Source organism: Sceloporus undulatus, chromosome 1 (assembly GCF_019175285.1).
Source record: "Sceloporus undulatus isolate JIND9_A2432 ecotype Alabama chromosome 1, SceUnd_v1.1, whole genome shotgun sequence".
NCBI lineage: Eukaryota > Metazoa > Chordata > Lepidosauria > Squamata > Phrynosomatidae > Sceloporus > Sceloporus undulatus.
The window spans coordinates 4777789-4793285 of NC_056522.1; the positions used below are offsets into that span (position 1 = coordinate 4777789).

The 15497-nt window shown below is 41.8% G+C and overlaps 1 protein-coding gene across 2 annotated transcripts in view; it reads right to left on the reverse strand.

Moving 5' to 3' along the window:
• Positions 1 to 15497, reverse strand: part of ADCY3 (adenylate cyclase 3) — a 138293-nt gene that overhangs the window by 30195 nt on the left and 92601 nt on the right. For both annotated transcript variants that reach the window (XM_042445565.1, XM_042445566.1), the window contains 3 exons: positions 11247 to 11374; positions 8674 to 8832; positions 5966 to 6128 (listed from right to left, as the gene is read on the reverse strand). In XM_042445565.1, the coding sequence (XP_042301499.1) occupies positions 5966 to 6128; positions 8674 to 8832; positions 11247 to 11374 (450 nt within the window). The remainder of the gene's footprint in view (positions 1 to 5965; positions 6129 to 8673; positions 8833 to 11246; positions 11375 to 15497) is intronic.

Consider the following 15497-nt stretch of genomic DNA (forward strand, 5'->3'; position numbering starts at 1 on the left):
CCGCCGCTCTCACCTGGCGGGCTCCTCCCTGGCTTCCCCCCAGGTGTTCCTTAAAGGCCCCGCTCACTCTGGCCGCCAAACGCCAAGGCCAGAGAAGCAAAAACACAAGAGTCCCGCTGCAGTGCTCCTCAGTCCGTGGGCGGCACTCCCGGGGCGGTGCGCAGATGCACACCTCCGACACCCCGGGAGGAGGCCGCCCGGCAGAAGTCGCAGCTCTGGTGACGACGGTGGTCCGGCGAGGAGGCAAAGGGGGCTTTATTTATAAAGCGCTGTAAATTTGCACAGCGCTGTACATACAATCTTTTTAATTAGACGGTTCCCTTCCCTCAGGCTTACAATCTAAAAAGACACGACACAAAAGGAGAAGGGAGTGGTGGTGGGGAAGGGGATGAGGGCCAGCGGTTCTTCTCTACCTCCGAGGCCTGGACCAAGGCAGATGGACTGGAGGGAGGGCTTGGCTTCTTAATGGATGGTTAATCTTCCAGGGAGGCCTGTTGGAGCTAGCCTGCCTCACTAGTAGGATAATACATATAAAATACATAGCAATACAGGAAATGATTAAATAAAACAGGCAACAAAAGAACATCAAATAGCAAGTGACAATTATGCAATGCCTGGAAATGCTTCTCTGAACAGGATGGTCTTCAACTCAGTTTTGAAGCTGGTTAAAGAAGAGATGGCTCTTGTTTGCGGGGGAAGAAGGTTCCAGGAGTGAGAGGCAGCGAGTGAAAAGGAGCGAATCCGAGATGGGGCAGAGGAAATCCTGGGCTGGGACAGCAGGCCTTGACTACCAGAACGGAGGGCCCTGGTGGGAAGGTGAGGAGAAAGAAGGTCTGATAAGTAAGGAGGGGCCAGCCCATGGAGGGCTTTAAACGTCAACAGCAGGAGCTTGTACTGAATGAGTAAAGGGAGTGGGAGCCAGTGAAGGGACGCCAATGCAGGAGAGATGTGGTCAGAGCGGTGGGTGGAAGTGATAATGCGTGTAGCTGAATGCTGGACAGAAATTAAAGGACGGAGGTGAGAAAGAGGAAGCCCAGCCAGGAGGACATTACAGTAATCAAGTCATGAGACCACTAGGGCATGGACCAGGATCTTGGCAGTGCAGGCGGAGAGATATGGTCGGATTTTGGCAATATTGTACAAAAAGAATCTTCAAGCCTTGGCGGTGGTCTGGATCTGAGGGATACACGACAGAGAAGAATCAAAAGATAAAACCAAGACTGCGGGCTTGCTGGACTGGTTGAATAGAAATGTTGTCCACAGAGACAGAAAAGGAGTCTTGAAGGGTGGACTTAGGAGGAAAGACAAGAAGCTCCATCTTGGACATGTTGAGCTTCAAACGCCGATGGCGCATCCACTGCGAGACAGCTGTGAGACAAGACGAAACTTGCTGTTCAAGTCTTGGAGAAAGGTCAGGGGTGGAAAGATACAGCTGGGTGTCATTGGCGTACAGTTGGTAGGAAAAACCAAAAGAGCTAATGAGTTTACCTAAGGACAGTGTGCAGAGAGAAAACAGAAGGGGATCCAGAACAGAGCCCTGGGGAACTCCAAAATGCTTTCTTTTAATACAAATATTAGGTTGAAGGCTTTCATGGCTGGCATCCATGGTTTTTTGTGGGTTTTTCAGGCTATGTGGCCATGTTCTAGAAGATTTTCTTCCTGACTTTTTACCAGCATCTGTGGCTGGCATCTTCATAGAATGCTTGTCTAGAAAAAGTTGTGTATATATAGACTGTGTGAGCCTGGGAATGCAAGAGAGATTTGCACAGAACAATACACATGCAAATCACTCCTGCATTCCCAGGCTCACACAGTATACATATATACACAACTTTTTCCAGGCAAGCATTCTCTGAAGATGCCAGCCACAGATGCTGGCAAAACGTCAGGAATAAAATGTTCTAGAACATGGCCACATAGCCTGAAAAAACCACAAAAACCCAAATATTGGGTTGTTGGGGGCTTTGGGGGGTTGTGGACATTTCTGGTGCTGCACCACCCCCTTCTCCTTCTGTGTCATGTCTTTTTAGATTGTAAGCCTGAGGGCAGGGAACCGTCTAACTAAAAAGATTGCATGTACAGCGCTGTGTAAATTTACAGCGCTTCATAAATAAAGGTTAATAATAATAATAATAATAATAATAAAAGCAGGGCCCAGAGGCAGATGCTATGGACTGCTAAAAAGACAAATAAATTGGTCCTGGAGAAAAAATCTCTTCTAGAGCCACTGTAGCATAGTGGTTTGAGTGCTGGACTATGACTCTGGTGACCAAGGTTTGATTCCCAACTCGCCTATGAAACCCACTTGGTGACCTTGGACAAGTCAAATGCTCTCAGCCTCTGGGGAAGGCAAACCTCTTCTGATCAAATCTTGCCACGAAAACCGCAAGGCCTTAGGGTCATCCTATAAGTGAGAAACAACTTGAAGGTGCACGACAACAAAGAGGCAAATCAAGCTTGAACTCTCCCTAGAAGCCAAGATGACTAAATTGAGGATATTGTACTTTGGCCATATCATGAGAAAACAGGACTCCCTGAGAAAAGACAATGATGTTTGGTAAGACAGAAAGCAGTAGGAAAAGAGGAAGACTGCATGTCAGATGGATGGACTCCAACAAGGAAGCCACAATCGCTGCTCTGAATCTGCAAGACCTGAGCAGAGCTGTTAAGGACAGGGTGACCTGGAAGTCTTTCATTCATCAGATTGCCATAAGTTGAAGTCAACCTGATGGTAGTTAACAACGTTAAGGTGTGGCATGAAGCTGATGGACCTACTTTGTCCACCCTTATTTTAAATAAACATAAATAATAATAAATCTACTTCTCTTATTAAATAAATATTAAGAAACATGGTTAAATGAATGAACAATAGTTAAAAGCAACAGATGAAACTATATATATATATATATATAAACCTTCTAACTATCCATCAAGAAGCCAAGCCCTTCCTCCAGTCCATCTGCCTTGGTCCAGGCCTCGGAGGTGGAGAAGATCTGCTGGACCTGATCCTATTCCCCACCACCACTCCCCTCTCCTTTTGTGTCGTGTCTTCTTAGATTGTAAGCCTGAGGGCAGGGAACCGTCTGACTAAAAAATTTATGTACAGCGCTGTGTAAACTTACAGCGCTTTATAAATAAAGGTTAATAATAATAATATATTAGAAACCAGAACAAATCATCCTTTTCCCCCCAAGTTGGGCGATGCAGAAGGTTCAGGTAATTGGACACTAATCGGCAGCACTTGTGTCATACCAGTGTGTTGACACACAGGTGTTTCTTATGCATGAAACACAGTGCTCCCCAGGCTGCAGTTCCAGCTTGAGAGAGAGTTCAAAGCATGAGCCATCCTCTGACATTTAAACAGTGACTAACTGAAATGAGGACTGAAGGAGTCTCTTTAACACTGAGAGTTATTAGCCCTCGGGGGTAAGTTACTTTGATTCCCTGCTGAATAGAGAACCAGGCTAATTAATCGGCTGCATTGATCCTGTCTGAGTAAATGGAAATGGAATGTAACACATGAAAGGACAGGGATGGAAAGAGAGGGGGAGGCAGACTTGGACCTGGAATCCTCCTCTCAGATAATGGGCCTTCCAATTATATGAGCAGCACAGCTGAGAGAATAGTCTCCTTTTCCAGATCAAGCCTGAGCTCTTCCTAGAAACCAGCATGACCAAACTGAGGCTATCATCCTTCGGCCACATCACGAGAAAGCAAGATTCCCTAGAAAAGATAATAATGCTTGGAAAGGTAGAGGTTAGGAGAAAAAGAGGTAGACTGCATACCAGATGGATGGACTAAATCAAGGAGGCTACAGCTAGGAGCTTGAAGGAACTATGCAGAACAGCTGAGGACAGGAGGTCTTGGAGGTGTCTTATCCACAGGTTCACCATGAGTCAAAGATGACTCAAAGGCAGTTAACAATAACAAAATGAGACAATGGGTTAAACTACATTTATTGGGGTCAGCAACAGCAATATCTAATTCTATCCTGTATTCTTATCTATTGTTTTATATGCATCTTGTAGAATGCACGCCATTGGCAGGTTTCATTTTGATCGATTTTATTATTTGTATGTACAGCATTGTGCAAATCTACAGTGCTATATAAATAAACTATAATAATAATATTAATAACAACAACTGCCAAATCAGATGGCAAGGTGGGTAGAAGCACAAAACTTGGAGATGCTTCTCAGCAGAGCCTATAATAAGCGTCAGGGTATTTTGTAGCCTGTGCACAAGGACAGAGTCTAACAAAGAAGAACAAAAGGGATGCTTTGGGGAGTGGGGTGTCTGTCCCACCTCGAAGAGAGTGCCAGAGTCCTAGCTACCCTCATAGACATCTAGAGCTCTTGATTCTAGCTATCTGTGGGTATTTTACTGACTTGGCTGAAGATGATCTTCTAGACTAATCTGTACCTTCTAACTTTCCCAAGTTTGTCTGAAAGGAAGGTGATACTTTATGCTAATGTAGACTTCTTTCATCTCCTCATCAAAGTTAGTGGAGGGGAGTCTCTGCAGTGCCAGAGATGGAAAGTACAGTGCAGAAGAATCCCAAAATGTTCCATTGAGCTGCTGTATGAGGGGAAATCAAATTAATGGATGGTGGCAGTTAAGAAAGGTGCTCTCTAGCGGTTCCATTCTGCTCAGCAGAAGCAGAAGGAGGGGGCCTCAGAAGATCACATCCTCCCTATGCCAATACCCAGTGGTATAAAAATGTATCATTAAATACCAAAGTCAGAATCATCCACAAAAATCTGACAGCAAAATCTGACGGCTTATTTGAAACATGGTTCTGTTTGGAAGATAGGTCTTTGAACACCATGCTCCTGGGAATCACATCACGAGACAACAATGGCTTAGTGGAAAAGACAATAGTGCTTGGTAAAGAGGAAAGCACTAGGAAAAGGGGAAAGGCACATTACAGTTGGACAATCAAGAAAGACCTGAGCAAGTATCTGATGACCAGGGCTCATAAAAGTCTCTTATTTGCTGGGTCACCTGAACCTGAAGCTGACCTAATGGCAAATAACAGGAAATAATCAGTTTTGCACGGAGATTTCAATATTAAGATGATGAATCCACTCCAGGTTTTATTTCAACTTTACTGGTGCTATCCAGAATGCTGAAACCATTTGGGGATTAATCACTAAGAACATTCAGCCTGCCAATGTCTCAATTTAGGTGCAAAATAAAAGCCACAGGTCTGGTCTCTCTCATTCCCATTCAGCTCACTCTTCTTGAATGCAATGAAAAAGTAACATTGGTCCTTATTTCCACCCTATTTCCCTCACTTCACAAATTAGCATCTAGCAAGCATCTAGCTACTTTGCTTGCACAGAAACACAGCTATGTGGGGAAGTGTTTCACATGGGTTTGTCTGCCTTGCTTTGCAGAACATGAACTACTTCTTGACAGTGCTTTGCAAGACTGTTTCTTCTTTGTAAAACAATCCAGGCAAAACCTTTTGCAAAAATGAAGCTGGTAAGTAACTATGATCTTACGTTTTAAAATGAGACCTTGCAAGGTGATTCTTAGTGCAGAATTAGAAATAAAATAAAATAAAAGGTATTGGTCTGAATCATATTGGTTAATCTTAACAACAGTAGATCCAGAGAATGAAAAATTTACACCATGTAAGTAAATTATATGGACTCAATGAGTCTATTCTAATTAGCACTAACAACAGGAGTGATGCCACAACTTCTTTTCAGGCATTTCCTTCTCCTTCAAAGTTGTATATAGGATGTGATCGTTTGAGGCTTAGGGCCATATAAACTGAGGCTGAGAAAAAAGGTGTCAAATTTTACTCACCCTGGGTTTGATGTTCCCTTCTACCCCTTATCCAAACCTGTTACTACAAAAACATACAATTAAAACTTCAATTTCCAAAGGATTCATAAATTCCCAGCTGAAACACTGGGAAAATGGGACATGTGTCTTGCATAGCAGAAATACTCACCACACCATTGATTCCATTCTTGAGTGGCTGCTTGGGTACTAGCACGAGGTAGGTGACTATCCCCTTCTCCTTCAGGTATTCACACCGTGATCCACCATCCCCAGGCTCCACTTCAAACTCTCCTTTCAAGCAATCCATAGTGCTCTGGGAAATGTGCACACGCCTAGAAGAACCACATTTGAAGAAAAACTAGTCAGCCATTATAGAATTATAGAAACACAGAAGAGATCCCAAAGGTTATATAATCTAACCCCCTTCTGCCATACAAGATACACACTCAAAGCACTCCTGACTTTGTTTAAAAACCTCCAAAGGAGGAATCTTCACCACTCTCTGAGGGAGTGTATTCCTCTATCAAGCAGCTCTTACTATCAAGAACGTCTTAATGTTTAGATGGATTCCAGCTTGCCAAAATCCCTCTTGATATTGACACATTACTAGTAGGCAAATGCATGGGTGCATCCAGATAGACTAAGATTTCCCCCTCAACATACCTTTTTTAACTCATTTCATTCCATTTATTCCCTGAAGGTAAAAGTATTGCACAATCTTTTCCTTGTCCTTCCACATTTTTATCCTAATAACTCTGTGAAGTAGTATGTAGAGAGATCTTGTAGCACCTTTGAGACTAACTGAAAGAAATAAATTGGCAGCATAAGCTTTCATAGGCTTCAGTCTACTTCCTCAGAAGTAGACTGCCAACATCTTTCTTTCAGTTAGTCTCAAAGGTGCTACAAGATCTCTCTACCTACTAATTCTACATACTAACACAGCTATATCTTTGAATTCTACTGTCTGTGAAGTAGCTTAGGCTGTGAATTGGCTCAAAGTGTCCACATGAGTGTTATGTTATGGAGCTGCTGGAACGTAACCTGATTTATAGTTTGCATTGGGCAGAGAGGGGGTGGTGTGAACACAGATCTTATGCATTGTTCATGGATCTCTCAGTAATTTTGTAATTTTAAGCCTGGTCTGATAAAAGCAATTTTATTTTATAATAATGTATTATATAGTATTATATTTATAATTGACTGATCTGTGGGTATATGACACGCACAGACCACAGACACCAGACTTTCCTAAACCTAGCACATAAATTCCAAGGTTCCTCTGTTTAAAATAGTTTTGTGTGTTCTTTCCCATTAAGAACTTAATTAATTAATGCCCTGGCTCTACTCTTTGGACTACACTCTGATACTGCTCAGGATCTTAATACCTGAAATGCTGGAGGGTATGCTCTCCCCATAAGAGGCCAAATGGGCACCAATACTGGTGTTATTCTGCTGCCAAGTTAAAACACACACACACACACACACACACACACACACACAGATTTTTGCTAAAGATTTTGTGGCCTGATTTCATCCGAATTTGCATGTGTGCCTAGTTTTAACTTGTCTTAGACTACTTTAGCTGTTTTTAAGCTGTCTTGTTTTAACTCGCTGGATTGTTTAATATGTTTTGTTACTGTTGCTAACTGCCATTAAGCTTCACTTTGACATATGGTGACCCTAGGAAGGAGGGACTCCCAAGTCACTCTGTTACCAGCAACCATGTTCTAAGCTTGCAAATTCAGGACCATGGCTTCCTTGATTGAATCCATTTACAATGCATACAGTCATCAGGAGACTTGAAGGCATATACACATACACACTGCTGTTACTAGCTAGCTATTCATCATTGACCCCCACTACCTCATAATCAGGCAGACCAACCCCCCCCCCCCCCCACACACACACATCATTGACCCGTTCAAAAGAAAACACATTTATTAACTCTCTTGGGTTCTGGCTGGCTGCACTTCTCTCATTTGCCTAATCCATGCCCTGAAGCTATGAATTCTGACAGATGATGAGTCCAAGTACACTCAGATTTATTTGTACTTCATCACAGCTGCCAGGAGAGAGAGGAAACACAGGTTAGGAGACATCCCTGAAGCTAGGAGGATGGTAGATGTGTCCTACTGAGCAGAACAGTGCTGTCGCCGCAAGTCAAAACAAGGCACTTAGTGTCAATCACATGGCTGGGGGCCTTGTTAAGACCTCAGAGCAAAGTAACATGCAACAGTGGTGGCAACACTGAGCAGCTCAACAGGATGCATTTTAAACAACTACCAGGTGTTGCTCTGGAGGACTCTGGATCTTCTGGGAAGATCCAGAATTAAATGAATTAAAATTCATTGTAAGAGGGTGTATCCCAGTTCCGGTGCTGAATGGGCCAGACATCCTCAGGTTCTTCACACCAGATCTGGGGTTGAGGCCATACATCATGCAGACATTCCACCGAGAGGAGTTGGGGAGGACAATTTATTTGGCCTCTGCAGCCAGAGTAAAAGACAAATAGGTTTGAAAACAAATCAAGCCTGAACTCTCACTTGAAGCCAATATCATGGACATATGAGATGACATGAGTCACGGGAAAATATGATGTTGCTGGATAAAGTGGGAAGCCATGGTACAACAGGTAGAATACTCAGGTAGATTGACTCAAACAGGAAGCCACAGCCCTGGGTTTGCAAAACCTGAGAATGGCTGACAGGGTCTCTTGGAGGTCTCTCATTCATGGAGTCATAATACGTCAAAATCAATTTGATGGCATAAAAGAACAGCAACAAAATGCAGACATGGCCATTTTAAATATGCTGGTAACATTCACATTAAAAACATATATGCCACTCAAGAAACCCAGCCATAAGAAACATGACTAACCCTGGGATGCCTCCAGCTTCCATTTTGTTAGCCACTGTCACGTCTGTCGACCACACGTCATACTGCCAGCGCTTCTGTCCCAGGACTCCACCCAGGACGGTACCACTGTGCACACCCACACGCATATCTACATCTGTTTTGGTCTTTTCTCGCACATAGCTTTGGAGAAAGGAGACAACCATGAGAAACTAAACTTAATCCAATTCTTAGGAAAACTCATCTGACCCACCAACATACAGAGAACCACTGTTTTGCTGTTAGAAATAGATCTCCAACTTTTCACTAGTATCCCTGTAAGTTTTAAACACAGGTTTTAAATGAGGTGTGGGAATATTCTGATACAAGTTGAATCTTCCTTGTCCAAAATGATTGGGACCAGAATGTTTTTGGATTTTTCTGGATTTTGGAACACCTGTACTTACATATATATATAATTTATGACAACTCTAAAGCAAACCTACCATGGGTTTTTCCTGGCAAGATTTGGTCAGAGGCTGTTTGCCTTTGCCTTTCTCTGAGGCTGAGAGAATGTTGTTTGCCCAAGGCCACCCAGTGGATTTTCATGGCTGAGCAGGGATTCGAACCCTTGCCCCCAGAGTCACAGTTACTGTCCAGCGTTCAAACCAGTTCGCCATGCTGGTTCAATGTAGCCAACAGCACATTTAAAACAATACAGATTATAGTTGTGCAAAATCTTCAATCGAAGAATAATTATAAAAGTTATTTTGAAAACAACTGAACAATTTAAACAGTTTTAAATCAAGTTTAAAACATGAAAAACATTTACCCTCATTAAAAACTAACATATAATCCTTTAAAAAGTACCGCACAGCATTAGAAGTCAATTTCCGACAGCATAAAATGTTTTAACTTGTTGATGGAAGGAAAGCAAGCACAGGGTCAGCCTAGCCTCCCTAGGGAGAAAGTTCCAAAGTGCCCTCTCCCTTGTTCCCACCAAACAAGCCTGAGAAGGTGGTGGGACAGAGAGGAGGGTCTCTCCAGAAGATCTTAGAGCTCTGATGATTGCTCATAAAGGGAGATGTGGTCCTTCAAATAGCCTGGACCAAAGCCACATAGGGTCAAACAAACAAAGTCGGAGAGGAACCAGAGATGGGGTAAACTTGCAAGCCGTTACAGGGTTATTTCAGTTGCTTCTTTTCAACCAAGCATGGGAATTAAAGGGTTTGTCCCAAGAGATCAACAGAAAAAGTAGGCTTTGAGGAAGGATTTGAATGGTGAGAGAATAGTAAACTTGAATGTGGAAGATGGGTACATTCTGAATATGTAATGTAGATTTTTTTATAAAAAATATATAGAGAGAAACAGGTAACACAAGGAAAGGAAAACTGCTTTTGAATAATGAATGGAACTTGAGCTTGTAACAGTCCCAAAATAACTTTGAGCAACTCCAGCCTTCCTCTCTTGTTCTGTAGCTTTAGAATTTGAACTACAGTTCCTTGTTTCTATAACTAAGCTAGTAAGCCAGATTTCATTGTTGCTGTCCACTAGTAATTTTCCATAAACATCTCACGTCAGGGCCAGATTTTTCCATCTCGGAGGTCTCTGCTCAGCACTGATTTTTGTTTTAGAAAAGTGGGGGAATAATTACTGTAGCTGGAAGAATATTGTTTAGCTATAGCTTCATGGGTTGAGGGGGATAAAAGGCCTGGAGAAATATTTTTATCTCATGGAGAAAGATCATCAGCCACACACGGTTGCAGCTCAGCGACAGACCCACTTCAATGGAACAATTTCCAATAATCAGCCTTTAAGGGGAGAGAACTATTAAACACAGGAGGAAAAAAAGATAAATCCCTGTACAGATGCAATGAATACTAGCTTGCATGAAAGAAGACTAACAGGACAGTGACTGACAAGAGAACAGAAGACTGAAAAGTGATATGAGAGCCATCTTTAAATATCTGAACGGCTGTCATAAAAATCAGTGCTACTCAAAGTGGTGATCCCTGGTCTGATGCCTGTCCCTGAGCCTGGACTGCTAGTCCTTGATCAATTTCAAGGAAATCAAAAAAGCATCGTAGCCAATGGACACAAATATAGTGTTGGTCCCTGCCACAATGGAAAAAATAATACAATGTGAAATATGTTGTTTGTATATAAGGTTACACGCTTCAATGTATAATGTGTATAATGTTGTATGAATGTTTTTGTGTTTGTTTGAAAATGAAAATAAAAATTAAAAAAAAAAGAAAAAATAATACACACACACACACACACACCCCAGATATCCCAAGAAGCTCTTGGGCAGTTGAAGCGAGCTTATTTTCTGCTACCCCAGGGTAGTCTGAAGTAATTGATTAGGACCTGAAGTAATTGATTAGCCTTCTCTTCTCCAGGCTAAACATACTCATGGCTTCCAGACTTTTCACATGCTGACTGGGAAATCAAGATGGAGGTAAATACCACTGCTTTAATGGGGCCGATCTAACCGGGACTAACAATAGAATTTAGGCCATTGATTTTGATATTAGAAAGCAAAAGTAAAAAAGCAATCTCACAGGTAGAAAACAGAAAAAGACCTAAAAGGAAGGAGGCAAGAAGGGAATGCTTACGAAATGGCTTCTACCATAGCAAGGCCCATCATGATTGAACAAACAGCGTGGTCTTCCCGGTAGTCAGGTAGTCCACAGATGCAATAGTAACAGTCTCCCAAGATCTTGATCCGGAGCTGATGGTACTTCTAGAAGAACAGGGAGAAAAACAAGGCACAAAGCTAAGGATAGGGGTGAGGAAAGTGCATCCTGTAAGCTGCATGCAGCCCCTGGGCCACACTTTTGTGGTCCCTGAAGCCTTCTGCCAGTTCCCCCCAAAACCCAACTCCTTCCATTTTTTTAAAGGCCATGGATTTAGGGTGATTTTCACTCCAAATGCACATAATCCAGGCTCCCGGCCATATGCCCTACCCAGAGTGCTGTGTGTGTTTGGTCTGGTTTTGTTTTGTTTTGTTTTTGTAGTGGTCCAGCATCACACCATATTGGCACCAAGCCACATCATACTCATGCCAGGCTATCTTTTCTTATGCTCCAGTGCCTTGCTCAGCTATTGTAACAAAGATCTTAACAGTTAGGGTGTACCTCAACGTAAGGCTTGTAGGAGCAGAAAAAACAGAAGGTAACATGACTAGGAGAAAAGGAAGAATGCAGGCAAGGAGTCAGTGCAGTGCATGGAAGTCTAACGTCAAAATCCTCCATGTGCTTGCAAGGCGTAAATCATATAATTATCATTTTGCTGTCCCAGGTCCAAAAAGATCTCAAACTGAGTGTGCTCAGAGGGCTACACAAAGTCAATTGAACCACAGTGAGAACTGGATTCTCACAAAAGCCCCTGCTATGGTGACCTCTGCCTTGAGACAGAGTATAGCTGCAATTATAGCAACATTTCTGTGGCTGCATCTACACTGCAAAATTAATGCACTTTGACACTGCTTTAACTAACATAGCTCAATGCTATGGAATTCTGGGAGTTGTAGTTTTGTGAGAGATCTACTTTTCTCTGTCAGAGAGCACTGGTACCATAATAAACTACAAATTCTAGGATTCTATAGGATGGAGCCATGACAATTAAAATGGTATCAAACTGCATTCATTCTGCAGTATGGCAGCAGCCTATATTTCATACAAAGACTAAAAATAACGATTTTCCCTGTAATGCACTAATTTTTGGGATGAGGACATAACCACAGCCATTTTCCAAAATGACATTAACATCTCAAAACATGATTACTTCCCACTCCACACCATGTAACAAATAATCTTCACTTCTTAATGGGACTGCGGACTAAAAAGGCTTTCTTTGGACATTTTGAGGGAATTTGCTTTAAAATTTGAGATAATTTTCTTACTTTTTAGATGGATTTTAAAAACAGGGGGGTAAGCAAAGGGTAACGTAAAAGGTAATATAATTAGCGGCTTCAAGTAGTTTTGATGTATAGTGACCCTAGAGTGAACCTTTCATGTTATTTTCATGGCCAGATTTGTTTAGAGAGGGTTTGCAACTATCACCTTCCTCTGAGGCTGAGAGAGTGTAACTTGTCCATGGTTATCCAGTAGGGTCTTCAACCCTGATTTCCTGGAGACCTAGTCCAACATTCAAACCACCACACAATGCTGGTTCTTAACACAATTGGTTACTTTAAAAAAAAGTCAATAGTTATGGGAGTTGCATAATTAATTACAGACACCCCTTTGTTTTCGCGGACTTGAGATCCACGTTCCTCGCATATATGCAATTGGGAAACGGAGGGGAAAACAATGGGGAGCACGCCCCCATTCAAACCAACGGGGCTTGAATATACTCAAATTTCCATTTTCGCGAGGGGGTCTGGAACGGATCCTTCACAAAAACAGAGGAGTGATGGTACTTTCAAAAAGCAATAGCTGATGATATCCATGTCACTGATCTTTAGGGAAGCTGTCTAAGATACTAAACAAATCTAGTACCTTAGAAAGTTTCTTTAAATTAAAATCTAGAGCAAATTCATTTTATCACTCAGACAAAAACCACTAGGCACCAGTTTCAAACTCCGGTGACTTTTCTTTTTCTCATTGTAATACCCCAGTAATGAAATTTTCTCCCCACAATAAGTTTCTTTGGCACCAACTCTACCCAAGTCTTTTTTGGCAACAGGTTAAGACCTTTCTATATCTGCAGGACTTTCAATGTAAATCCTTTTTTGTTGTTTACTGCCTTCTAGTCAATTTTGACTTATGGTGACCCAATGAATAAGAAATCACCAAATCACCTATCATCAACAGCCCTGCTCGGGTCTTGCAGACTCAGGGCAGCCATAGCTTTCTTGAATGAATCTACCTCTCTAGCATGTGGTCTTCTCTTTTCTGATTACCCTCGACTTCACCAGCATTATAGTCTTTATAAGTCCTTTGTTTTCAGGATATGGCCCAAGTATGACATGTTTAGTCATTTTGGATTCTAGAATTCAGGCCTGATTTGCTCTAGGACCCATTTATAGGTGATTTTTAAATTTTATTTTAGCAGTGCATAGTACCTGCAGAACTCTCCTCCAACACCACATCTCAAATGAATTTATTTTCTTCCTGTCAGCTTTTTTCACTGTACGGTTTTCACAACCATACACAGAAATAGGAAATACTATGGGGTAGACCATTCTGACTTTAATATTTAGCAATATATCTTTACACTTTGGGATCTTGTATTGTTCCTTCATAACTGTGCTTCCAAATCTCAATCTGATTTTTCGACCTGCAATCTCTGCTCTGATGATTGAGCCCAAGTATGGAAAATCTTGAACTATTTCAATGTCTTCATCTTCTACTTTAAAACTCATTTTACATTTGGCATGTTGGAATTCATCTAATGGTACTCAGTTATGAATTATTAATCATGGCATTTGTGCTTTAAAATCCATAATCATAAAATCATAAATTCTGAGAATCCTGAGTGAAGAGCCAGCAAAAACAAATAATTCCATCTGCTTCTCTGAAGAAGAAAAGAATCCCCAATTGCCCTAGACAATATATTTTGTTCTTTCAGTCTTCTTGTTTTCATACCCAGTCAAGTGATATCCAACAATTCATGCAAATCACTTTCTAATATGAGTATCTATACTTGTGCCTTAAAAAAAGAATACTGTATGTAGATTAATTTTAAAGGTTCGTTCACACTACTCAATTATAGTACTGTGGTTCCACTTTATCTATCATGGCAATATCGTACAGAATCCTGGGATTTGTATTTTTGGGAGAAGTGTTTTAAAATTCCCAGTCAAAGAGCTCTGGAGCTTCTAGAAATTACAAACTCCATGTTTCCACAAGATGCAACCATGATGCTTAAAGTGAGATCATATATTCCACTTGTGAAATGTGAAAATAAAGCTATCACTTTATTTTTGCCCTGCCTTTTTCCCCTTAAGGAGCCTTACAAGTAAAAAAGAAATACAGTTGAACCTTGATTTTTTCAGGTTTAACTTTTGCAGATTTGACTATTCACAGGCTTGCCATCGATAATTAAATGTTGGGGTTTTTTTTAAAGTTTTGTGGCCTACTGTGGAAAATCATAGATGGCACATGTAGAATAGAAAATGTAAAGACCCCCCTGCAAAAAAAATATTAGTTAAGTAGTAAGTAATAATATTAGTAAGTAATATTAGTAAGTAATAAATGTATAAAGTAATACAAAGTATCACTGCTTCCCTTCCAAGTCTGCCGTGACTGCTTTCCTACTCTCCAGCCACATCCAGGACTACAAGGCCCAGCATGCCCCATGATGGCAGGATAGAAGGAGTGCTTCATTCTGGTTCCTTAGCCCAGAGAGACAGGAATATAAACTGAGGGCCCATTCACATTACAAAAAAAATCGGTTTTGAAACCGATTCAATCACGTGAAGTTCCTACTCACCCCGAATCTCACACAAGCGAAACCGGGGCTTGCACACCCGTTCCGTGTTAAATGGCCCCTAGCGCGGGTCTTTTGAAATCGGCGCAAATGCCGTTTCTTTTTAAAAACCCCGGGTCCTGGGAATGAGAACTTTGGCCTCGATCACGATCAAGGCAAATTGAGGGAGGGATTTAGGTCAGAGGGTGGGCAAAGGGCAAGGCATTTCCTCCCCTCATCGGAGGGGAGGGGGAGGAGGAAACAGCCCTGGGCAGAAGGGAGCAAGGGAAGGCATTCTTTAGGAGCCTCTTTTCCCTGCATCCCCTGCCCAAAGTCCTCTGTCGCTGGGCATTCCTTCCCTTGCAGGAGGAAAAAATCAGGTCACGAACGGAGCTCATGTCAGGCAACCCCCCCCCCTTTTCAAATTCAAACAATTTCTATTCCAGAATGTA